Below are 24208 nucleotides of genomic sequence, written 5' to 3' on the forward strand. Positions count from 1 at the left end.
TTTTTCAGCCATCAATGCTTTGCCAGAGAAATGAAAATAATTCACATTTTTAAAGAGAGCATTTCTCCAATAAGCTTTCAAAAGTGATTGGAGATGAAATTTGAAGTATGATGGGGGGGGGGGGGGGACCATTTACTGCCAGTAAATGTGGGCATCGCTTTTTTGGACTTCAAAAAAAAATCGCATTTAATTCCCAGCATAAACAAAAGTAACAAGGGCCACTTTCTATTTACCTTTCCCAAAGGCGCCAACCCTCCCCCCACCTTAAAAAATCTTTTAAATGAAATGTGTTTTTTTTTTCAACACTTGCAGCTAAATAATGAAAGTTTTTATAGAGATTTTTAAATGTAGTCCATTTTTCTGCCAATTTTTCCAATTCCCAGTCATTTAAGAGAGATTTAATGCTTCTTTCCTTGCTGGCTGTGACATCTGCCCATAGCATTTATTTCAAAGTATGGTCATTTATCGGAACCCATAATGGATTTTTTTTGAAAGATAGGTATATACAATAGGGTGGGTCGATTAGTAGGGGTTGTTTAAATCGTAATCTATGGCAAATTTTAAAAAGTTTTTTCATAAGTCCAGGAATCTAAAATCAGAACTGAGCTGCCGGTTTTGGACAACAAAGTCGCAAAGCTGCTATTGCCAATAGACTTGTCATATGAGCTGTCACTTTCTGTGTTCATAAGATTTATCTTGCTACTATACTTTTTATACCCTCCACCATCGCATGGGGGTATACCAATTTCATCATTCCGTTTGTAACACATTGAAATATTGATCTGAGACCCAACGAAGTGTACGTATTCTTGACATTCTTAGTTGATTTAACCATGTCCGTCCGTCTGTCTGTGGAAAGCACGCTAACTTTTGAAGGAGTAATCTAGCCGCTTAAAATTTTGCACAAATACTTCTCATTAGTGTAGGTCGGATGAGAGTGTAAATGCCATATAAACCGTTGTCGTTGCTTGCAACCTTCAATCTGTCAGCATATTTTCCGATTAGACAGTGAGCTGTCATGATGGACACAATGACTGAGACGTCTGATCTAGCCAATGACAGCAAAGCAGTAGACCTCTTCAAGTCTATATTAGGCCAAATAGTTTTGGAATGCTCACAGCCTTCTCTTTGTGATCAGCTATCATTCGTTGTCCTTCGGGACTGGTCCTGAAAACTTAGCCTACATGTCTCTAAAGGCAGAACCACCGATTCCAGTATCCTTGGCATGTGTAAGGTAATTCCTAGTCTCGCAAGCCCCTCCGCTTTACAATTCCCTGGGATATTTCTGTGGCCCGGCACGCAGAACAAGTGAACTTTGAACTATTGAGCCATCTCGTTGAGAGATCTGCGACAGTCGAGGGCGGTTATTATGTTCATAAATACGTTCTCCAGGGATTTAATGGCTATCTGGCTATATGAGAAGATATTTATGCCAATCGTCGTAATGACATTTTATATTAGCCATTCCACCACTTCCTTAATTGCAAGGATCTCCGCTTGATACACACTGCAGTGGTCGGGTAAACTTTTCAATATGACCAGTTCTTGATCTTTAGAGTACATTCCAAAGCCCACCTCGTAGTTTAATTTTGAACCATCCGTATAGAAGTCTATGTAACTTCTGTTAACAGGGATATCGTAGTTCCAATCGGTTCTATCGGGAATAGTGGTGCTGTAATTTTTATCAAAAAGAGGCTCAGGTAGAGTGTAATCCACATTGCCTGGAACATCGAATATTGTATCAAGGATAACACAGTGTCCATAGCCGCCGCATGACCAATGTCCAGAGGCATAAGATGTAGCATTAAATTTAGTACATCAGATGTTGTCGTCCTCATTGCGGCTGTGATGCACAAACAAGCCATCCTTTGGATCCGGTTAAGTATTGAGCAATAGGTGGATTTTTGAAGCGCCGTACACCAGACCACAACACCATATACCATAATAGGTCTATATACCCAATGCATGACACGCGATCTAAATCCCCAATTTCTGCTGATGACCCTCTTGCAGGTGTATAGGGCAAGAGTTGCCTTTCTTGCCCTTTCCAAAATGTTGGATTTAAAGTTGAATTTCCTGTGAAGCAATTCTCTCCACCTAATGAGATAGGTTCCACTGTAGGCAACTTGTATCTCCTGCTGAAAAGAACTACTTTTGTATTGCACGGATTTATACCTAGACCACTTTCGGTAGCCCACTTTGCTGTTGCACGTAGAGCTTCCTGAAGTAGATCTCTTAGAGCGCAGGGAAACTTTCTCCTAACCGCAATTGCCACGTCATCAGCATATGCGACCACTTTTACACCTTTTTCTTCTTGAGACAATAATATAATGTTAATGGCTATATTGCCAAAGTATAGGAGATAGTTCACCTTTTTGAGGTGTTCCATTGCTGACCCATTTTTTTAGATCCACAGATCCCAAGCCTGCCGTAATGCATCCTTAAGTAAGAAAGTTTGAAAAAAATTTCCTCACGATGGAACTGAGGCCTAGAAACTCCAGCTCAATCATGATTGACTTTAGCTTTACATTATTGAAAACATCCTCAACGCAAGTAATGCTACCATTGCATATTCCTTGACAGTGGGAGAAACTTTTATGTAGACGACTAGGTTGTAAAGAGCCTTTTCAGTGGACATGCCCTTATTATATGCATGTTGTTGCTGAGACAGGCGATCTTCGAGGATCTTTTGTCATAAGATTTGTTTCTACCAAACTCTCTGGAGTCTTCAGCATAAAGGATGGTAAGGTTTTCCTGCTTTTAGAATGCAAATTTCTTTGTATCGCTCTTTCTCACACGTATATACGACATTCAGGTTTATCTCCCCAAGTCAATGAAAACACCTTGCAATTTAAAGGAGTCAAAATTTTTTTCGCTCAAACGATGTTTGTTTCAAATACAATTCCTCAAACATCTTTCGCCACGTTGTCCGTTGGAGAGTTTTCCGGTAAATGTCTGTCAACGAGTAGCTTCAATGTTTTCTCACCAGACATTGTTCTTACATTCACTGGCTTTTGAATGTGGTTTACCGTAATAGGTTTTGAGTATAAATAGAATCTTACATAGCCTAAAGGATGAAGCTAGTAACGATTAGAGAAGCTTCGTTCATCCTTCCGCTGACGTTCTCTGTATCCGCTGACGTTTCTCTGCTATACGACAATATATTCGATAAGCAGTTCACCCTTTTAGTTGATATCCAATCTTCCCTATATCTGGTGATGTGTATTAACATCACTTTCCACAATGAGGCTCTTTTTCCTGAAAAAGCGGCTTCAACCAGAAACTTAAGGCTTGAATTCGGTGTCTCTGAATCGTGTGCCATATATTGGGAAGCCAGCCAATAATGAGACTTATTAATATCTGGCTACTACTGAATCTTCAGTGCTTAGCGACGGCCAGAGAAGGCCGATGGTCTAGTCAAATTGTAGGCAAGCGACAATAAAATAGGTTCGGCTTTGTCCTATAGACACGAACTAGGTGTCTTCGTCAAAAGCCCCTGCTGATCAGTCATATGTCGGATAGTGGAACTTGGCCTCAGTGGCAGATAACATGCTACGGCCTGATACCATCACCGCAACTGTTGGGTCTTTGGAGTCCATTGTAATCCTTCTCTGGAGCTCTAGATCTGCCGCTCCACTGAAAACAGACGCACATCATCAACCGCCTAATGGATAACACTATCATAGCTATCCTTGAGTGACTTAAGACTACCTATAACGAGATTCGGAAAATTCTTGCGAAGCGAAATAAAAATACATCCCCTCCACTCAAAGGTTCAAACAAGAATCTCATTATATGTAGTAACATTGAAAACTCTTTGTGATTACTTTTCACCAATACTTTTTTACAATCCCCTTCCTCAACAGATAATGGCAATTTAATAAAAGACATGAATAAAAATCCTTGTGGATGAAGACAATCAATCTTTGTTTAACTTGCCTTTACAACCATCTTTATATCAGCCTGAAATGTTTACAGTATCGTTATTTTGGTATTCTCCTTCTGCAGAACCACAACATGAACATTTGTTATTTTCTTTCATATATTTTCTCTTTCTCTCTCTCTCTCTCTCTCTTCTCAATGTGATTTATCTTGGATGCGAACAACAATTGCGTATGACATTCATACTCATATTGAAACTTTACAACTGCAACTGATTTTTTGGGGAATTATAAATGGATGCGGCGGTGGCCAATGTTTATGACAACGCTGATGTTTGGCTTCAACCATTTCACATTTGTGGTGCAATTCCTTCAACTCAATTGTCATCAACATTCTGGACATGCATGCCATGGACATGCATTGTCCTTTTTGTTATGGTTGTTCACATTCATCATCAATGCCATCATAATTATCAACGTTAATGCACCCGCGGTCTGTGGTCGTTTGCTGAAAACGGTGTAAATGCAGATTTTTCCCGAAACAACATTTCGCTGATACAACAGAGTCACTTTCGTGGACAAAATAATTTGCTGGAATTGGATTTATCAAAAAACAAAATAATTACCATGGCCAGTTCGGTGTTTTGCAATTTAACGGTGAGTAGCAATATTCATAATTATAATAATTTGTTAACTTTATTTTGAAAAAACAATTTTTATATCCTCCACCATAGGATGGGGGTATACTAACTGCGTCATTTCGTTTGTTACACTTCGAAATATTCGTATAAAACCCCATGAATTATATATAGTCTAGAGTGCCATATTTTATGTCAGTCTAGCCATGTCCGTCCGTCCGTCGGTCATTCCCTCTATCCATCTGTCCATTCATACGCCCGACTGTCTGTCCATCCATCCATCTGTCCATTCATACGCCCGACTGTCTGTCCATCCATCCATCTGTCCATTCATACGTCCGTCATTCTGCAATGTTTGTCCTTCCAACTGTTCGTCTGTCCGTCCATCTGTCCATCTGTCCGTCTGTCCGTCCGTCTGCGTGTCTATTTGTCGAAAGCACGCTGACTTTCGAAGGAGTAGATAAAGTAAGGTTGGAAGAGGATAATATCTGACATTAACAATGTCCGAACGTCCGTCTGTCCGCCCACCCATCTGTCCATTCATCCGTCCGTCATACTGCCATTTCCGTCCGTCCATCCATTCATCCGTCCGTCCGTCTGTCTGTTCGTCCATCTGTCTGTCCATCCATCTGTCCGTCCATGTGTCGGTCCACCTGTCTGTCCATCCATCTGTGTGTCTATCTGTCGAAAGCACGCTTACTTTCGAAGAAGTAGGTAAAGTAAGGTTGGATGAGGATGATACCAGACATAAGCCATATCCGTCTGTTCGTCCATCCATTTGTCCATTCATCCGTCCGTCATTCTGCCATGTTCGTCCGTCCGTCCATCCATATGTCCATTCATCCGTCCATCCGTCTGTTTGTTCGTCCATCTGTCTGTCCATCCATCTATCCGTCCATCTGTCTGCCCATCCGTCAGTCCGTCTGTCTGTCTGTATCTTTGTCGAAAGCACGCTAACTTTCGAAGGAGTAGTCCATCCATTTGTCTATTCATTAGTCCGTCATTCTGCCATGTTCGTCCGTCTGTCCATCCATATGTCCTTTCATCCGTCCATCCGTCTGTCGGTTCGTCCATCTGTCTGTCCGTCCATCTGTCTGCCCGTCCCTCAGTCCGCCCGTCTGTCCGTCTCTTTGTCGAAAACACGCTAATTCTCGAAGGAGTAGGTAAAGTTAGGTTGGATGAGGATGATACCAGACATCAGCCATGGCCGCCCGTTGGCCTGTTCGTCCATTCATCCGTCCATCTGTCTGTCCATCTGTCTGTTCATCTGTCTGTCCGTCCGTCTGTCCGTCCGTCTGTCTGTCCGTCCGTCTGTCCGTCCGTCTGTACGTCCGTCTGTCCGTCCATCTGTCCGTCCGTCTGTCCGTCCGCCTGTCCGTCCGTCTGTCCGTCCGTCTGTCTATCAGTCTATCCGTCCATCAGCCCGTCCATCTGTCTATGTATCGAAAGCACGCTAACTTTTGAAGGAGTAGGTTAAGTTAGGTTATTTGAGGATGATACCAGGCATTAGATGTCTAAGTATCCGCCGACACCAAATGTGGTCCATTGTTATTCCTCAATAGCCTTTCCCTCTTTGATCTAGGTAGAGTAACTGGCGACGTCACTGATTGCTGCAAAATTCATCCATGTTACCTTTCGTACCACCCCTTCGATTTGGGTAGATTAACTGGCGCCGTCGCTGACTGCTGCACAATTCATCACTTAACCCTCTCGTAGCACTTTGATGATAGGACAAAAAAATTCAATCTTCCTGGATTCAGTCCTCTTAACTCCTCTTATCCCAGAAAATAGAGATATTGAGCTGAAACTTTGCACAGATCCTTTTTTTTGTCCAAAAGCAGGTTAAGTTCGAAGATGGGCTATATCGGACTATATCTTGATATAGCTCCAAATAGACCGATCCGCCGATTTAGGGTCTTAGGCCCATAAAAGCAACATTTATTATCGGATTTTGCTGAAATTTGGGACAGTGAGTTGTGTTAGGCCACTCGACATCCTTCTTCAATTTGGCCCATATCGGTCCAGATTTGGATATAGCTGCCATATAGACCGATCCTCCGATTTAGAATCTTAGGCCCATAAAAGCCACATTTATTATCCGATTTTTCTGAAATTTGGGACAGTGAGTTGTGTTAGACCCCCCGACATCCTTCGTAAATTTGGCCCATATCGGTGCAGATATGGATATAGCTGCCATATAGACCGATCCTCCGATTTAGGATCTTAGGCCCATAAAAGCCACATTTATTATCCGATTTTGCTAGGGCAGTGAGTTGTGTTAGACCCTTCGACGTCCTTCGTCAATTTGGCCCATATCGGTCCAGATTTGGATATAGCTGCCATATAGACCGATCCTCCGATTTAGGATCTTAGGCCCATAAAAGCCACATTTATTATCCGATTTTGCTGAAATTTGGGCCAGTGAGTTGTATTACGCCCTCCGACATCCTTCGTCAATTTGGCCCATATCGGTGCAGATTTGGATATAGCTGCCATATAGACCGATCCTCCGATTTAGGGTCTTAGGCCTATAAAAGCCACATACATTATCCGAATTTCCTGAAATTTGGGACAGTGAGTTGTGTCAGACCCTTCGACATCCTTCGTCAATTTGGCCCATATCGGTGCAGATTTGGATATAGCTGCCATATAGACCGATCCTCCGATTTAGGGTCTTAGGCCCATAAAAGCCACATTTATTATCCGATTTTGCTGAAATTTGGGACAGTGAGTTGTGTTTGTGCCACTCGACATCCTTCTTCAATTTGGCCCAGATCGGCCTACATTTGGATACAGCTGGCATATAGACCGACCTCTCGATTTAAGGTTTTGTGCCCATAAAAGGCGCATGTATCGTCCGATGTCACCGAAATTGGGGACAGCGAGTTGTGTTAGGACCTTCGACATTTTGATGAAATTTGGTCCAAACGGTCAAGATTTGGATACAGCTGCCATATAGACCAATATCTCGATTTAAGGTCTTGGCCACATAAATGGCGCAGTTATAATCCGATTTCACTGAAGTTTGACACAGTGACTAGTTCACATCGGTTTATTTTTAGATATAGCTACTAAAAAGATCAATATTACTATTGACAAATACTTCAAAGCTCTCATATCAATATAACTAAATTGAAAATAGTTTCATTCATCTTCAGCGTATGACAATGACTTGGTCATGCAAATGTCCAAATAAAACATCTAAATATTGCAAAACTTTTTGCATTCACTACATGTTGTTGAAAACATGTTCTAATGAATGAATAACAAGTACAGGCGTGCTAAGTTGGGCCGGGCCGAATCTTATATACCCTCCACCATGGATTGCATTTGTCGAGTCCTATGCGAGGTATCTCTTTTTAGGCAAACAAAGAATATTGAACAAGAACTATTATGCTATTGGAGCTATATGAAGTCATAATCCGATTCGGACCATTAATGAATGTTGAACATTGTAGAAGTCATTGTGTAATATTTCAGCTCATTTGGATAAGAATTGCGCCTTGTAGGGGCTCAAGAGGCAAAATTGGGAGATAGGTTTATATGGGAGCTGTATCAAGCTATTGATCGATTCAGACCATATTACATACGTATGTTGAAGGTAATGAGAGAAACCGTTGTACAAAATTTCTGCCAAATTGGATGAGAATTGCGCCCTCTAGAGGCTCAAGAAGTCAAGATCGCAGATCGGTTTATATGACAGCTATACCAAAACAAAAGCCGATATAAACCATACTTAGCGAAGTTGTTATTAGAAGTCATAACAAAACACCTCATCCAAAATTTCAGCCAAATAAGAATTGGATGAGAATTGCGCCCTCTAGAGGCTCAAGGAGTCAAGACCCAAGATCGATTTATATGCCAGCTATACCAAAACAAAAACCGACTTAAACCATACTTAGCAAAGTTGTTGAAAATGATACCAAAACAACACGTGCAAAATTTCAGTCAAATCGGATGAGAATTGGGCCCTATGGAGGCTCAAGAAGTCAAAACCCAAGATCGGTTTATATGGCAGCTATATCACAATATGGACCAATTTGGCCCATTTGAAATCCTACCTACATCAATAAAAAGTATTTGTGCAAAATTTCAAGCGGCTAGCTTTACTCCTTCGAATGTTAGCGTGCTTTCGACAGACAGACGGACGGACGGACATGGCTAGATTGACTTAAAATGACGTGACTATCAAGAATATATAAACTTTATGGGGTCTTTGTCGCATATTTCGAGGTGTTACAAACAGAATGACGAACTCAGTATACCCCCATCCTATGGTGGAGGGCATAAAAATACTATAGCTATAAAACTAATATCAAACTTGTTTCAAAACATTTTCTCTAATATAACAAACATTTAATTAAACAACAATTCTACTTTATTTCAATTTTGTCATAATATTTAAACATGCAAGTTTTACTCTAGAGCATTGTTGTATAAAGCTCTGACATTACTGGGATATACACTCTTGTTGTAAACCATTTTTTCTACGCAATTTTGTTCTACATAAGTTTTTTTTTTTCTATGCAATAAAGAAAGTTCATTTGTGTGTTCTAGCTTGAAGTGAATTTGGGGAATTCTTCATTGTTTGGGGTTTTTTTGTTCGTAAAACTTCAAGGAAAGCATGTTGTTTCACATGCAGCTTTCAAGGATAGCAACCTAGCACTGTATAAATAAAAATTTGTTTTTGTTCCCACATGACCACAACGCAACATATCTTAATTGCTTTTGATAAAATGCAGTTTAAACTATGCATAAAGCTGTTGTTTTTGTAGAAAATTGAAAATAGTTAAAAAAAATTCTCTTTAAATTCAAACTAAGGGGGAAAGCCTTATTACCTTTGAGCTGTTTGAACTTTATGTGGTCATCTAGATAGAACTTTTGGAATATTAAAATAAAGTCACTGAATTACATGGAGAACTAAGAGAGTAAAGATTTAAGCATTTAAGAAGTGAACTTCAATATTTTTTGGACTTTAACGGGGTATCCTCAAATGTCGACTGTTAGGGTATGTCTCTCACAAAGCGCTCATTAAAATCAGAATCTTTAAAAATCTTGCGGGTCTCAACGACCCGGTCGAACTTAAAGTATTTTTATACCCACCATCATAGGATGGGGATATACTAATCTAGTCGTTCCGTTTGAAACACCTCGAAATATTCGTCTAAGACCCCATATATAGTATACTACTTGACCCGGGCCCGCTCCGCTGCGCCTTCTTTTACTTTATATGGAACAGAAGTTTCCATGGAATATTTATTTTCGAAGATCTTCTCGTGAAATATCATGCTAACATGACTAAGCCCCATATGGCTATGGTCGTAAATTTTTCCCCTTTGGGGGAGGTTTTCGGGGAGAGGCTGCCCCCAAACACTTGGTCCCATATTTGGATATCAGATTCTAATTCCACATTCAAATACCTTTTATTCAAGCCCCATATTCCCATTGTCAGTAAATAAGTCCAGTTTGGGGCGTGTTTTTTTTTTTGGGAAGGGGTGGACCTCCAGAGACGTGGTCCCACATTTGGATATCAGATTCGTATTCTACTCGCAAATACCTTTCATTTAAGTCCCATATTACCATGGTCGGTAAATATGTCCGATTTAGGGGTGTTTGGGGCTTGGGGTAGTCCCCCTAGCACTTGGTCCGACAATTGGATATCAGATACGTTTTCTTATCCTAAATACCTTTCATTTGAGTCCCATATTGTCGTGATTGTTCTAAATATATGTTTGGTGGGTTTTAGGGTGGGGCAGCCCCCCTAGGTACCCCATCCGAAATTTGGATACGAAATTTTTATTTTTTGGGTACACAAAATTATGAGAGCACACAAAATTTCGCTTAAATCGCACCACCCATCTCAGAGATCTAGCGTTTCTGAAAATTAGGGTAGGGGGGAGGGTCCGCCCCCCTTCAGATATCAAAAAATGTAGTACCCTATTTTCACCAAGGGGTCAATATGTACCATCTCTGAATATTTCAAAAAAAAATCGGTTCACCCGTTTCTGAGTCTATAAGGAACACACGAACATACAAACAAACCTACAAACTAACACAAATTGATTTTTATATATAAGATATGTTCTTGATCGTCTCGTCGTTCTGAATCGATCTAGCCATGTCCATCAGTCCGTCTGTCAAAATCACGATAGAGATCCAACTCGTAAAGCTAGCAGCTTGAAATTTTGCACAGCTATTAAATTTCGATGTAGATTGTTGGGGCTTGCACATGGGCCATATCGGATCAAATTTAAATTCTCTCTCATATAAACCGATCTCCAGATTTAACTTCTTGGGCCCCTGGAAGCCGCAATTTTTGTCCGATTTGGCTGAAATTTTGCATGTAGTATTTCGTTATGACTTCCAATAACTTTGTCAACTACAGTCTAAATCGATCTATAACCTGATATAGCTTCCATATAAACCGATTTCGCGATTTGACTTCTTGAGTACCTGGAAGTCCTAATTTGGCTGAAATTTTGCTCGTGGTGTTCAATGGTGACTTTTAATGACTGTACCAAGAACGGTCCAATTCAGTTTATAACCTGATATAGCTCCCATATAAACCGATCTCGGGATTTGACTTCTTGAGCCCTTACAACTCGCAATTTTTGTCCGATTTGACTGAAATTTTACATGTGGTGTTCTATTACGACTTCCTACAACTGTGCCAAGTACAGTCCAAATCGGTCTTTAACCGGTTATTGCTCCCATGCTAACCGGTCTCTCGATCATCCTTCTTCGGTTCCCAGAAGTTTTAATTTTTGCTGGTTTGTCACAAATTTGACATGTGTAATAAAATTATGCCCTCGAGCTAAATTTATTTTGTATAAGTTTTTGGCTTAATCCATGATGGTGGGTTCCCAAGATTCGGCCCGGACTTAGCACGCTTTTACCTGGTATTACACCTACCACCGTAGGATAGAGGGTATATTCATTTTATCATTCCGTTTGCAACACATCGAAATATCAATTTCCGACCCTACAAAGTATATATTGTATATTTCGGATCTTCGTAAAATTCTAAGACGATTTAACAATGTCCGTGTGTCTCTCCGCCTGTCCATCTATCCGTCTGTCCGTCCTTCTATTGTAGTCATTCTAGAACCTTCAAAATTGAGATATTGAGCTAAAACTTGGCACAGATACGTCTTTTTGATGCAAGCTGGTTAAGTTCTTGATCGGGCCAAATCGGACCATATTTGGATATAGCTGCTATATAGACCGATTTTCCGATAAAGGGTCTTATGCCCATGAAAGCTTTATTTTTTATCCGATTTCGTTGAAATTTGAAACATGGGGTTATTTTAAACCTCCCGATAACTGACCTAACTATGGTCCAGATCGGACTATATTTAGATATAGCTGTCATATAGACCGATCTCTCGATAAAGGGTCTGAAGACCATAAAAGCTTTATTTATTACCCAATTCCACTGATATTTGAAACAGTGGGTTATTTTAAGCCTCCCGATAACTGTCCTAGCTATGGTCCAGATCGGTCCATACTTAGATATAGCTGCCATATAAACCGATCTGCCGATAAAGGGTCTAATGCCCACAAAAGCTTTATTTTTTACCCGATTTCGTTGAAATTTTAAACAGTGGGTTATTTTAAATATGGTACAGATCGGACTATATTTAGATATAGCCCCCATATAGACCGATCCTCCGAATTAGGGTTTTAGGCCCATAAAAGCCACATCCTCCGATTTAGGGTCTTAGGCCCATAAAAGCCACATTTATTATCCGATCTTGCTGAAATTTGGGACAGTGAGTTGTGTAAGGCCCTTCAACATCTTTCGGTAATTTGGCTTAGATCGGTTCAGATTTGGATATAGCTGCCATATAGACCGATCCTCCGATTTAGGGTCTTAGACCCATAAAAGCCACATTTATTATCCGATTTTGCTGAAATTTGAGACAGTGAGTTTTGTTAGGCTCTTTGACATCTTTCTGTAATTTGGCCCTGATCGGTTCAGATTAGGATATAGCTGCCATATAGACCAATCTCTCGATTTTAGGTTTTGGGCTCATAAAAGGCGCATTTATTGTCCGATGTCGCCAAAATTTGGGACAGTGAATAAAGTTAAGCCCCTTGACATACTTCTGCAATATATCACAGATTGGTAAAGATTTGGATATAGCTGTCATATAGACCGATCTCTCGGTTTTAGGTTTTGGGCCCATAAAAGGCGCATTGTCCGATGTCGCTTAAATTTCAGACAGTGAGTTGTATTAGGCCCTTCGACATCTTTCATTAATTTGGCCCAGATCGTTCCAGATTTCAATTTAGCTGCCATATATTCCGATCTCTCGATTTGAGGTTTTGGGCACATAAAAGGCGCATTTATTGTCCGATTTTGCCCATATTTAGAACAGTGAGTTGAGTTAGGCTCTTCGACATTTTTCTGCATCTTGGCCTAAATCGGTCCAGATTTGGATATAGTTGCCATGTAGACCGATATTTCGATTTAAAGTCTTGGCCCCATAAAAGGCGCATTTATAATCCGATTTCACTGAAACTTGACACAGTGACTTATGTTAGGCTTTTCGACTTCCGTTCCATTTTTGTTTCAGATCGGTCTATATTTGGATATAACTACCAAAAAGTCCAATATTTTGTTGTACAAAATTGAACAATGACTTGTATTTATTAGACCACTCAATGTCAATGGCGAATTTGGCCTAAATCGGACCGAATTTCGATATAGCTGCTATGGGGGCATAAATTATGCATTTTTTACCGGACAATGGCGAAAGGTGGTTTACATATATACCCGAGGTGGTGGGTATCCAACGTTCGGCCCAGCCGAACTTAACGCCTTTTTACTTGTTTTTCAACATTGTAGCAGTGTTATGCTCTTCGACAGATCTGATTCTCTTTCCAGCTACCGTAGAAGTGCTTGGAATGTTCCATCCCTTTCAGAATTCTGCACTTTCGCCCCATTTCCCTGCCGATGCATAGTTCTCATTCTCCTTCGTCATTCCCCGTATTGCTTTCTCCGTGTTCTTGTTAGCTTGGCAAAGCCCTCACTCACTATTGCCATCATTTCGTGTCCTCATATATCGATTCGGCTGCGATACAGGTTTCATTGACACTTTCGTTGTTCGAATCTGAATTGGAGACCTTCACCTTCACTTAAAGGCTGGCGAACTGCGTATAACTCTATTTTATCCTTTTCTTCCGCATTATTATTTTTATACCCACCACTGAAGGAGGGGGGTATATTCATTTTGTCATTCCGTTTGCAACACATCGAAATATCCATTTCCGACCCTATAAAGTATATATATTCTTGATCAGCGTGAAAATCTAAGACGATCTAGACATGTCCGTCCGTCCGTCCGTCTGTCCGTCTGTCTGTTGAAATCACGCTACAGCCTTTAAAAATAGAGATATTGAGCTAAAATTTTGCACAGATTCTTTTTTTGTCCATAAGCAGGTTAAGTTCGAAGATGGGCTATATCGGACTATATCTTGATATAGCCCCCATATAGACCTATCCTCCGATTTAGGGTCTTAGGCCCATAAAAGCCACATTTATTATCCGATTTTGCTGAAATTTGGGACAGTGAGTTTTGTTAGGCCTTTCGACTTCCTCTGTTAATTTGGCCCAGATCGGTTCAGATTTGGATATAGCTGCCATATAGACCGATCCTCAGATTTAGGGTCTAAGGCCCATAAAAGCCTCATTTATTATTCGATTTTGCTGAAATTTGGGACAGTGAGTTGTGTTAGAGCTTTCGACTTCCTCTGTTAATTTGGCCCAGATCGGTTCAGATTTGGATATAGCTGCCATATAGACCGATCCTCTGGTTTATGGTCTAAGACCCATAAAAGCCTCATTTATTATTCGATTTTGCTGAAATTTGGGACAGTGAGTTGTGTTAGGCCCCTCAATATCCTTTGTCAATTTGGTTCAGATCGGTTCAAATTTGGATATAGCTGCCATATAGACCGATCCTCGAATTTAAGGTCATAGTCCCATAAAAGCCACATTTATTATCCGATTTTGCTGAAATTTGGGACAGTGAGTTGCGTTAGGCCCTTCGACACCCTTCGTCAATTTGGCTCTGATCGGTTCAGATTTGGATATTGCTGCCATATAGACCGATCCTACGATTTTGGGTCTTAGGCCCATAAAAGCCACATTTATTATCCGATTTTGCTGAAATTTGGGACAGGGAGTTGTGTTAGGCCCTTTGACATTATTCGCCAATTTGGCCCAGATCGGTCTAGATTTGGATATAGCTGTCATATAGACCGATCCTCGGATTTAAGGTCATAGGCCCATAAAAGCCACATTTATTATCCGATTTTGCTGAAATTTGGGACAGTGAGTTGTGTTAGTCTCTTCGACACCCTTCGTCAATTTGGCTCTGATCAGTTCAGATTTGGATATAGCTGCCATATAGACCGATCCTCAGATTTAGGGTCTTAGGCCCATGAAAGCCACGTTTACTATCCGATTTTGCTGAAATTTGGGACAATAAATTGTGTTAGGCCCTTTGATATCCCTCATCAATTTGGTGCAGATCGGACCAATTTTGGATATAGCTGCCATATAGACCGATCTCTCGATTTCAGGTTTTGGGCCCATAAAATGCTCATTTATTGTCGGATGTCGCCGAAATTTGGAACAGTGAGTTGCCTTAGGCCCTTCGACATCTTTCTCCTATGTGGCACAGATCGGTTAAGATTTGGATATAGCTGTCATATAGACCGATCTCTCTTTTCAAGGTTTTAGGCCCATAAAAGGTGCATTTATTATCCGATGTCGCCGAAATTCAGGTATACAATTTTCACCGGATTTTGATGAAAGGTGGTTTACGTATATTCCCGAGGTGGTGGGTATCCAAAGTTCGGCCCGGCCGAACTTAACGCCTTTTTACTTGTTTTTTTTTTTTTTTGTGACGACTGGTTGTGCCCTTGAAGCATTACCCTCCACAACGGGTGGCAAGGCACCCACACTTTTAGTAGGGCGGACAACTTTCTACTGTCTAATGCCTCAAACACGGATGTCGAGGGATATAATACAACTCACGTTGCGAAAATTTCAGTGAAATCTGGTAAAAAAAAATTCACCTTTTATGGGCCCACGACCTTTAATCGGCACATCCGGTATAAATAGAATCTATGTATGTGAATATATTATCTGACCTAGATCATTCACGGGATTAGTGTCGAGAGGTATAATACAACTCACTGTTCCAAATCGGGTTATATCTACGCCTGAGATGGAATCAAAATTTTAGAACGTGAAAATGGTCTACATACCAGACATTTCCGAATATGGTCGAACTTGAATCAAGTGCAAAGTTTCAGATCAATATCCTTATTTTTAATATTTTTTCAGTGATTTTAACAGGCGGACAGGCGAACGGACTAGGTCTTATATTTTTGCGATGACCAAGTTCGGTAAATGGATATTTCGACACATGGCGAACGAAATGACACAACGAAAATACCCCCATCCTTCGATGGGGGGTTAAAAATCAGTTTGTCCATCTCAGAATCTACTAAACGGTAAACATTTTGCAGCAGACTTTCATCTATTCGGCCTCGGAATTTCTTAGAAGAAGCTGACAGCTTTTTAAACTAACCATCATATAAAGGACGTATCTTGTTGCAAATTTTATTTGTTACGTTCTTTTGCTTTTCATTTAAATATCAATTCAATACAAATTCTTCCCTATGTAATCCCTCTTTTTGCTTTAATTTAATTTCAGGATCTCAGACGTCTCAATTTGGCTGACAACTCAATAGGGGAATTGGTGCAGCGCATATTTTTCATGCTGAGCAAATTGAAATACTTGGATCTAAGCGGTAATCCTTTACAGGAGCTGCCACCGGATGTGTTTCGTGATGTGCCCGTAAGTTGTCAAACCATTATGCAAAATGTTCTTAATTCTCATATTTCCTTTCTTTTTTTTCGTTTTCGTTGGCAGCAATTGAAAATATTCAAATGTCGCAACTGTCAATTGAAAAAAATCAATCCCCAATTGTACAATTTATTGCCGCAGCTAAATGAGCTCGATTTGGGAAGAAATGAGGTATGAAATCTAAAAAGAGCAAAAACGAAACCAAAATGTGCTTGATTTTTAATGCTTAAATGTTCGTTGGCCATTTATTTTTCCAAATCGTTTTTCTTTCTAGTTCAAATTTCTCGACAAAGATGAATTTCGTGACATCAAACATTTGAGGAAACTTTTGCTGGATGGTAATCAATTGTCCGTGGTTGTCGATGAACTATTTCGTTCGCAGAAAAATCTACAGCATTTGGGTAAGTTATGGCCTCACTGCTCCTCTGCATGCGCACTGCACTCACCCTGCCTTCAGCGAGATGGGAATGTTGACACAAAGTTTCCGCATAAGTAATCATTTTGAGTTTTGCTCAACTTTTAAATGATTTTTTGTGTGACGTTTTTTTTTCTACATCCAAATTTCCGTTTTTGCTGGATCTGGTGCTGGTTGCGGTTGTGTTGCAGATTCCATCATATCTGGTTTCTTTTTTGTTTTTGGCTTTTGAACCCCTAAGCTCACAAGCCAACAAATTTACTTACCGCATCTTATCGTCATTTTCCTATCATTTTTCTCATATCATTTTTTTCCCCTAGATTTGTCCTACAATCGTTTGGCCAAAGTTCCCAGCGATTCATTTCTAAGTTTGACTAATTTGACTTTTCTGGATTTGTCGTATAACAAATTGGTGCGTTTAGAACCGCAGTCAGTGAGGCGTCTTAGCCATTTGCAAACTTTGAATATAAGTGGCAATGTGCATATGAATCTTCTTGAAATGCGAGAGACATTTGACGTAAGTATAGTAGAGAGGACAAAAGCTAAAAGCCAAAACCATCAACAGCAGTAAGTAGCAGAGCATAGCATATTCCCCACCCCAACCTCCACTCCCAAAAATCCTCTTTCCTTTTGTTCATTCTGTGCAACAACAGATATCCGGCTGAAAAATTCTGTCAGCTATAAGAAAACCTTGTATGTGTGTGCGTTACCATAATGGAAAAGTTTAAGGATGTTTTAAGGGGGACAAATAAAGTATGAATATTCAAAATGACACAATTTTCGCTTTGGCAAATTCGGAAATTCAAATATGGTTCCAGATAGATATCGCGGAAGATATCGCGGAAGTAACAGCCGAATGTTGGGTAAGTTTAGGGAAGACCATGTAAGAGTCACTGGGAAGCAGTGTAACTGGCGCCCGAGCAGAGTTTGTTGACATATGGAAAAAAAACTGATCGAGCTCAGTTCGATCGGTACTACCAAGGTTATAACACAGTCTTACCATGAACACCCCCAACGATAGCCGAAAGCATACAAGTCCGTTGGGTCTACAACCTACGAAAAGATGAGCTCATTTATTAGTTAACGGAGTTGGAATGCGAGACTCTAGGAACTATAAGAGAACAGCAGAAAAGGCTGGCCATATTTCTGATTAATCACCATAAGCCAGCCGCTTCAAGAATTACACGCTACCCGCACACACAACACCATATAACAGAGATCAACAACTTCCGGTGTCTTTATTGCGGTACTAACACAGTCTTACCGTGGACACACCAACGATAGCCGAAAGCATACAAGTCCGTTGGGCATACAACCTATGAAAAAATGAGATCATTAATTACTTAACGGAGTTTGAATGCGAGACTCTAAGAACGATAGAAGAGCAGCAGAAAAGGCTGCACAGAGATCAACGATTCCCGTGTCGGGAACTGTAACAGGGGCAGACTTGTCACATGTGTGCGGTCCGACTCAAGTTTACGCTCAATGATAAGGGACCTTTTTTTTATAGCCAAGTCTGAACGGCTTACCGCAGTGCGATAACTCTTGGGGGGGAAATTTTTACAAGAAGGAAAAACCACCGCAAAAAAATTTCTTCAGATGTTCTGGCCAGGATTCGAACCCAGGTGTTTAGCGTCATAGAAGGACATGCCTTACGTTGACTATGTGTTTGGAACTACTGATCACGAAATATACAGGGGAAGCCAAATCTTCCACGACCTCTTTACAAGTGGTACCCAGTGCAGTGAAGATATGCAAGACGCTTTTCTCTTAGACGTGAACGGAGCTAACCAGGTCGGGCACTATAACTAGAGTTCATATGGAAATTAGACTGGTGGCTGACCAGGTTCATAAGTGGGGAATGTGATACCAAGAAGTAACGTAGATATCTGAATTTTTCGATAGACTGACTGAACCAGCCAAAGTATTGGGTTGCCCAAAAAGTAATTGCGGATTTTTTAAAAGAAAGTAAATGCATTTTTGATAAAACTTAGAATGAACTTTAATCAAATATACTTTTTTTACACTTTTTTTCTAAAGCAAGCTAAAAGTAACAGCTGATAACTGACAGAAGAAAGAATGCAATTACAGAGTCACAAGCTGTGAAAAAATTTGTCAACGCCGACTATATGAAAAATCCGCAATTACTTTTTGGGCAACCCATATATTGGATACCGGCCAACCAGCTCCTAATCCTGATGCCTAAGGTTCATTCAGGGGAAGCACTTAGATGATATCTAAATTATGGAAGGGTGTGGGCAACCTGGAATGCATTCCAAAACGATATATTCAAGTTTTTTTCCGGCGAGATTTTACGGGAACCAGGAGGACAAGATCCGTCAACGAAATCGAAAACGCCGAAAACCTTCAAGGAATTTTTTCTCGTTAGGCAGTAACTCATGCGGCACAGTATTACAGGTCGTGTGAATCTTCCACAATGCCCTTTCGGGGAAGCGGTGGTACATTTGCAGAAAAGACTTCCGATTGCCCGAAGATCTACTGAAGATGGCTGAGTAAATGCAAATTTTGCCCATCAACATTCCACTACGGAACAGGGGCAAACTTCTCACATATCAATGATTGCAGTCCGATTCAATTTTAAGCTCAATGATGAGGGGCCTCCTTTTTATAGCCGAGTCCGAACGGCGTGCCGCAGTGCGACACCTCTTTGGAGAGAAGTTTCACATGGCATAGTACCTCACAAATGTTGACAGTATTAGGGGGGGGAAAACCACCGCTGGAAATTTTTTCTGATGGTCACGCCTAGATTCGAACCCAGCCGTTCAGCGTCATAGGCGCACATGCTAACCTCTGCGCTACGGTGGCCTCCAAGTATCTCGAAGGAATTCTGAAACCCCCATCGGCGCCTAGAGAGCAACACAGACAGATATACTAAAAAAGTTCATAATCCCGAAACCGCCTGTAGGCAATGCGTGGAGGAATGGCATATTGTCGCAAGTGTACTGTTATATTCTGCCTCATCTATGGGCGACACGGAAACCCAACCATACATTGCTGCTGAAGCCAATCGGAAAACAAGAACCGGCGGAACCGCAAGTTCAGGCACATCGTTGAGTTTTGAGCTCATCCGCGTGGTGGCCACGATCCGAATTGCCGGACATGTGCGGCTAGTCAGCATCGATACAGGTGCCACCAGAGGTTTTTTTAGCCAACGATACTCTACGTCAATTGAGGACACCAGCGAGATTACTGTCTTAGAAATGGGTATTAATTTAACGGATGGATTCCTTCAGCAGGTATACTGCTCACCAAAACCACTGTGATTTTCCGCGTATGAGAGTTGGAGATCGAATTTCCTGCCCTTCCGTCTTCAAACGAAGATATTCTTCTGCCTATAGCGTAATACGAGCATCATTTGCGTAGGCCTAAGGTGCGAGCTATACGCTCCAGAAATCCAGTTTTATTAGCCAACGTTAATTGAGGACAGCGGCGAGAGCAGTGTTTTAGAAATGGTCATCATTTAAGATGATGGGTCCCTTCATCAGATATACTCAGCATCAAAAACCATTGCGATTTTCTCGTATGTGAGTTGGAGATCGTTTTACCTGTCACATTATTTGCGCAGCCCTAACGTGCGAGGTCCCAGTAATCTGGCTGATCTCGCCCAACTGACCCAGCGTTACACATCTGTTAACATCATCAGAGGCTACCGATCCTCCCATGCCGATTCTGAAACGCGTTGTCACTTTGGGAACGAGGGCGAGTTCCCAGGACAAATATATACCGGTAAGTGAACACAGCAAGGAGGAGCTGGTGAGGATAAATAAATTCCTGATGAAGGAACTGCAACAATTCCATGAACGGAGGACTTGTACAGCAGCCATCCAACGAATAGTAATGATCGACGAAAGGTCTTTCAAGCTGCGATACAGGCAATTATCGCCGAGAAGATCAACGAACTGTCACCACAAGTCACTAGGATACTCCCCACGCAGCTGACGACCCAATACCTAGAGTAAACCCAGTAGACCAACCACTTACAAAGATAGCGTCGTGAACTTTAAAATCTGTTTCACTCATGTTGATTGCATTGTTTTCCTGTCTCAGTCTCCACAAACAAAAACTGTTGGATTCTGGTTCCGCGAGCGAATTCCCCAGTGTTTAAAAATCATGTAAAAAGGCATTAAGTTCGGCCACAATTTGGTGAAAATTGGATAATTTATGCACCCAAATTCGGCACGGACATTGAGTGGTCTAATAAATATAAGTCACTGTTGAATTTTGTGTTTCAAATTCCAACAAAATCGGATAAAAAATAAAGCTTTTATGGGCTTCAGACCCTTTATCGGCAGATCGGTCTTTATGGCAGCTATATATAAATATGGACCGATCTGAACCATATTTGAGTCAATTGTCGGGAAGCCTTAAGCCACTCACTGTTTTAAATTTCACCAAAATCGGAAAAAAAGTTTTTATGGGCATTAGACCCTTTATCGGAAAATCGGTCTATATAGCAGCTATATCCAAATATGGTCCGATTTGGCCCGTTCAAGACATTAACCAGCGTGCGTCAAAAAGACGAATCTGTGCCAACCTTCAGCTCAATATGTCAATTTTTGAAGGCTGTAGAGCGATTACGGACGGACAGACACACGGACATCGTTAAATCGTCTTAGAATTTTGCGACGATCCGATATATATATATACTTTGTAGGGTCGGAAATTGATACTTCGATGTTTTGCAAACGGAATGATTGAATGAATATACCCCCTATCCTACGGTGGCGGGTACCAAAATCAATTTATATTTGTTTGTCGGTTTGCTTGTTTGTGTGTTCTTTATAGACTCAAAAACGGCTGAACCGATATTTGATACCTGAAGGGGGGGGGGGGGGGGGGGGGGGGGGGGGGGGCGGACCCTCCCCCTTACCCTAATTTTCAGAAACTCCAGATCTCGGTGATGGATGGTGCGATTTAAGCGAAATTTTGTGTGCTCTCTTATAGTAACCTAAAAATAAAAATTCTATATCCAAATTTCGGATGGGGTACCTAGGGGGACAGCCCTACCCGCAAAACCTACCAAATATATATATATACACCAATCATGACAATATGGGACTCAAATGAAAGGTACTTAAGAGTAGAAAACGTATCTGATATTCAATTGTCGGACTTAGTGTTTGTTGGGGACCACCCCAACCCCCAAAACACCCTTAAATGGGATATATTTACCGACCTTGGCAATATGGGACTCAACTGAGAGGTATTTGGGAGTAGAATACGAATTTGGTATCCAAATGTGGGACCAAGTTTCTGGGGTTCGCACCTCTTCCGCAAAACACCCTTAAATCGGGCATATTTACCAACCATGTCAATATGGGACTCAATTGAAGAAGAGCACGACGCTGATATTTTTTCTGGACCAAGAGTCTAAGGGACCATCTCACCTCCGAAAACACCCCTAATTCGGACATCATGACAATATCGAGCCGAAATAAAGACTTAATACTGGTGTATAATAACATTCAAACGTTAATGACATTACCCTCTGACCTAATTCATAGACCAGTAAAGATCATATGGAATACAGATAAAGGCATTTACATTGTTACGCTTTTGCGATATACATACATTATTTTCGTAGCATGGTATTTCACTAAAAGCTCCTTAATAGTTGAAAATAATTATTCAAAGGATAATTTTGTTCCATATAAAGTAAAAGAAGGCGCAGCGGAGCAGGCCCGCTTCAGCTAGTCATATATTTCTTGCCACTTAGGAACAGGGAATACTTTTCTCATATCCATGAGTGTAGTCCTGTTAAAATTTATGCTCAATGATAAGGGGGCTCCCTTTTATGCCCAGTACGAAGGGCGTGCCGCATAGCGATACCATTTGGTAGAAAAGTTTTAACATGACAGAATACCTCCCAAATGTAACCAGCATTAGTCACAGGCGGACATGTTAACCTCTGCGCCACGGTGGCCTCCTTGTCGAGTTTATAAACAATCATAGAATCTCAAGTTCTGCTCTTTGACATATTGCCAAACAAACTCTGATACCATATGAAGGATGCCAAAAATCAAAATCCAAAAACATTCAAATACCAAAAGAAATATTCTTGCCATTCAGGTCTGTCTATGAGTCTATCTCTATCTCACATACATACAAAATTGTCTTTTGGGTGCCCCAGAAAGGAGAATCACAAATGCCATTTAGGACATAAACGAATTGACTCCTCATTTAAAGCAATTATCCTTGCTACCGTTTATGTGCCATTTTATATATGCAATGAGTAGAGTGGATTTTATGAAAAGCACTTTACAATGACACATGCCACTGCCTCTATCTGTCCACGTTACCTACAAGTGTGCCATTAGAGCGTTCTCTGGGATTGTATCAGCCTTAAGATATGCTTCATTATGCTCATTATTGTGAGGCACATGAAAAGAGGCTAGATACTCGTGTACAACAAGATAGGCTGGAAATGAACACTATTATTGTTATTGTGGTCAACTCTAATTGGAAACAAGTAAAAGCGTGCTAAGTTCGGCCGGGCCGAATCTTATATACCCTCCACCATGGATCGCATTTGTCGAGTTCTTTTCCGGCATCTCTTCTTAGGCAAAAAAAGGATATAAGAAAAGAGTTGCTCTGCTATTAAAACAATATCAAGATATGGTCCGGTTCGGACCACAATTTAATTATATGTTGGAGACCTGTGTAAAATGTCAGCCAATTCGAATAAGAATTGCGCCCTTTGTGGGCTCAAGAAGTAAAATAGAGAGATCGATTTATATGGGAGCTATATCGGGCTATAAACCGATTCAGACCATAATAAACACGTATGTTAATGGTCATGAGAGAATCCGTCGTACAAAATTTCAGGCAAATCGGATAATAATTGCGACCTCTAGAGGCTCAAGAAGTCAAGATCCCAGATCGGTTTATATGGCAGCTATATCAGGTTATGAACCGATTTGAACCATATTTGGCACAGTTGTTGGATATCATAACAAAATACTACGTGCCAAAATTCATTCAAATTGGATAAGAATTGCGCCCTCTAGAGGCTCAAGAAGTCAAGACCCAAGATCGGTTTATTAACAGCTATATAAGGTTATGGACCTATTTGAACCATACTTGGCACAGTTGTTGGATATCGTAACAAAACACGTCGTGCAAAATTTCATTCCAATCGGATACGAATTGCGCACTCTAGAGGCTCAAGAAGTCAAAACCCCAGATCGGTTTATATGGCAGCTATATCAGGTTATGGCAGCTATATGGCAGCTATATCAGGTTATATCAGGTGAACCGATTTAAACCATACTTGGCACAGTTATTGGATATCGTAACAAAACACGTCGTGCAAAATTTCATTCCAATCGGATAAGAATTGCGCACTCTAGAGGCTCAAGAAGTCAAGAT

General features: G+C 40.8%; 1 protein-coding gene across 1 annotated transcript in view; it reads left to right on the forward strand.

Annotated features, from left to right (window-relative positions):
* The window catches only part of LOC106088611 (carboxypeptidase N subunit 2), a 202906-nt gene that overhangs the window by 142716 nt on the left and 35982 nt on the right, over positions 1-24208 (forward strand). The window contains exons 4-8 of the mRNA XM_059365083.1: positions 4411-4538; positions 16252-16395; positions 16471-16575; positions 16679-16805; positions 17140-17336. Of these exons, the coding sequence (XP_059221066.1) occupies positions 4411-4538; positions 16252-16395; positions 16471-16575; positions 16679-16805; positions 17140-17336 (701 nt within the window). The remainder of the gene's footprint in view (positions 1-4410; positions 4539-16251; positions 16396-16470; positions 16576-16678; positions 16806-17139; positions 17337-24208) is intronic.

The sequence above is a fragment of the Stomoxys calcitrans genome, chromosome 3 (assembly GCF_963082655.1).
Source record: "Stomoxys calcitrans chromosome 3, idStoCalc2.1, whole genome shotgun sequence".
Taxonomy (NCBI): domain Eukaryota; kingdom Metazoa; phylum Arthropoda; class Insecta; order Diptera; family Muscidae; genus Stomoxys; species Stomoxys calcitrans.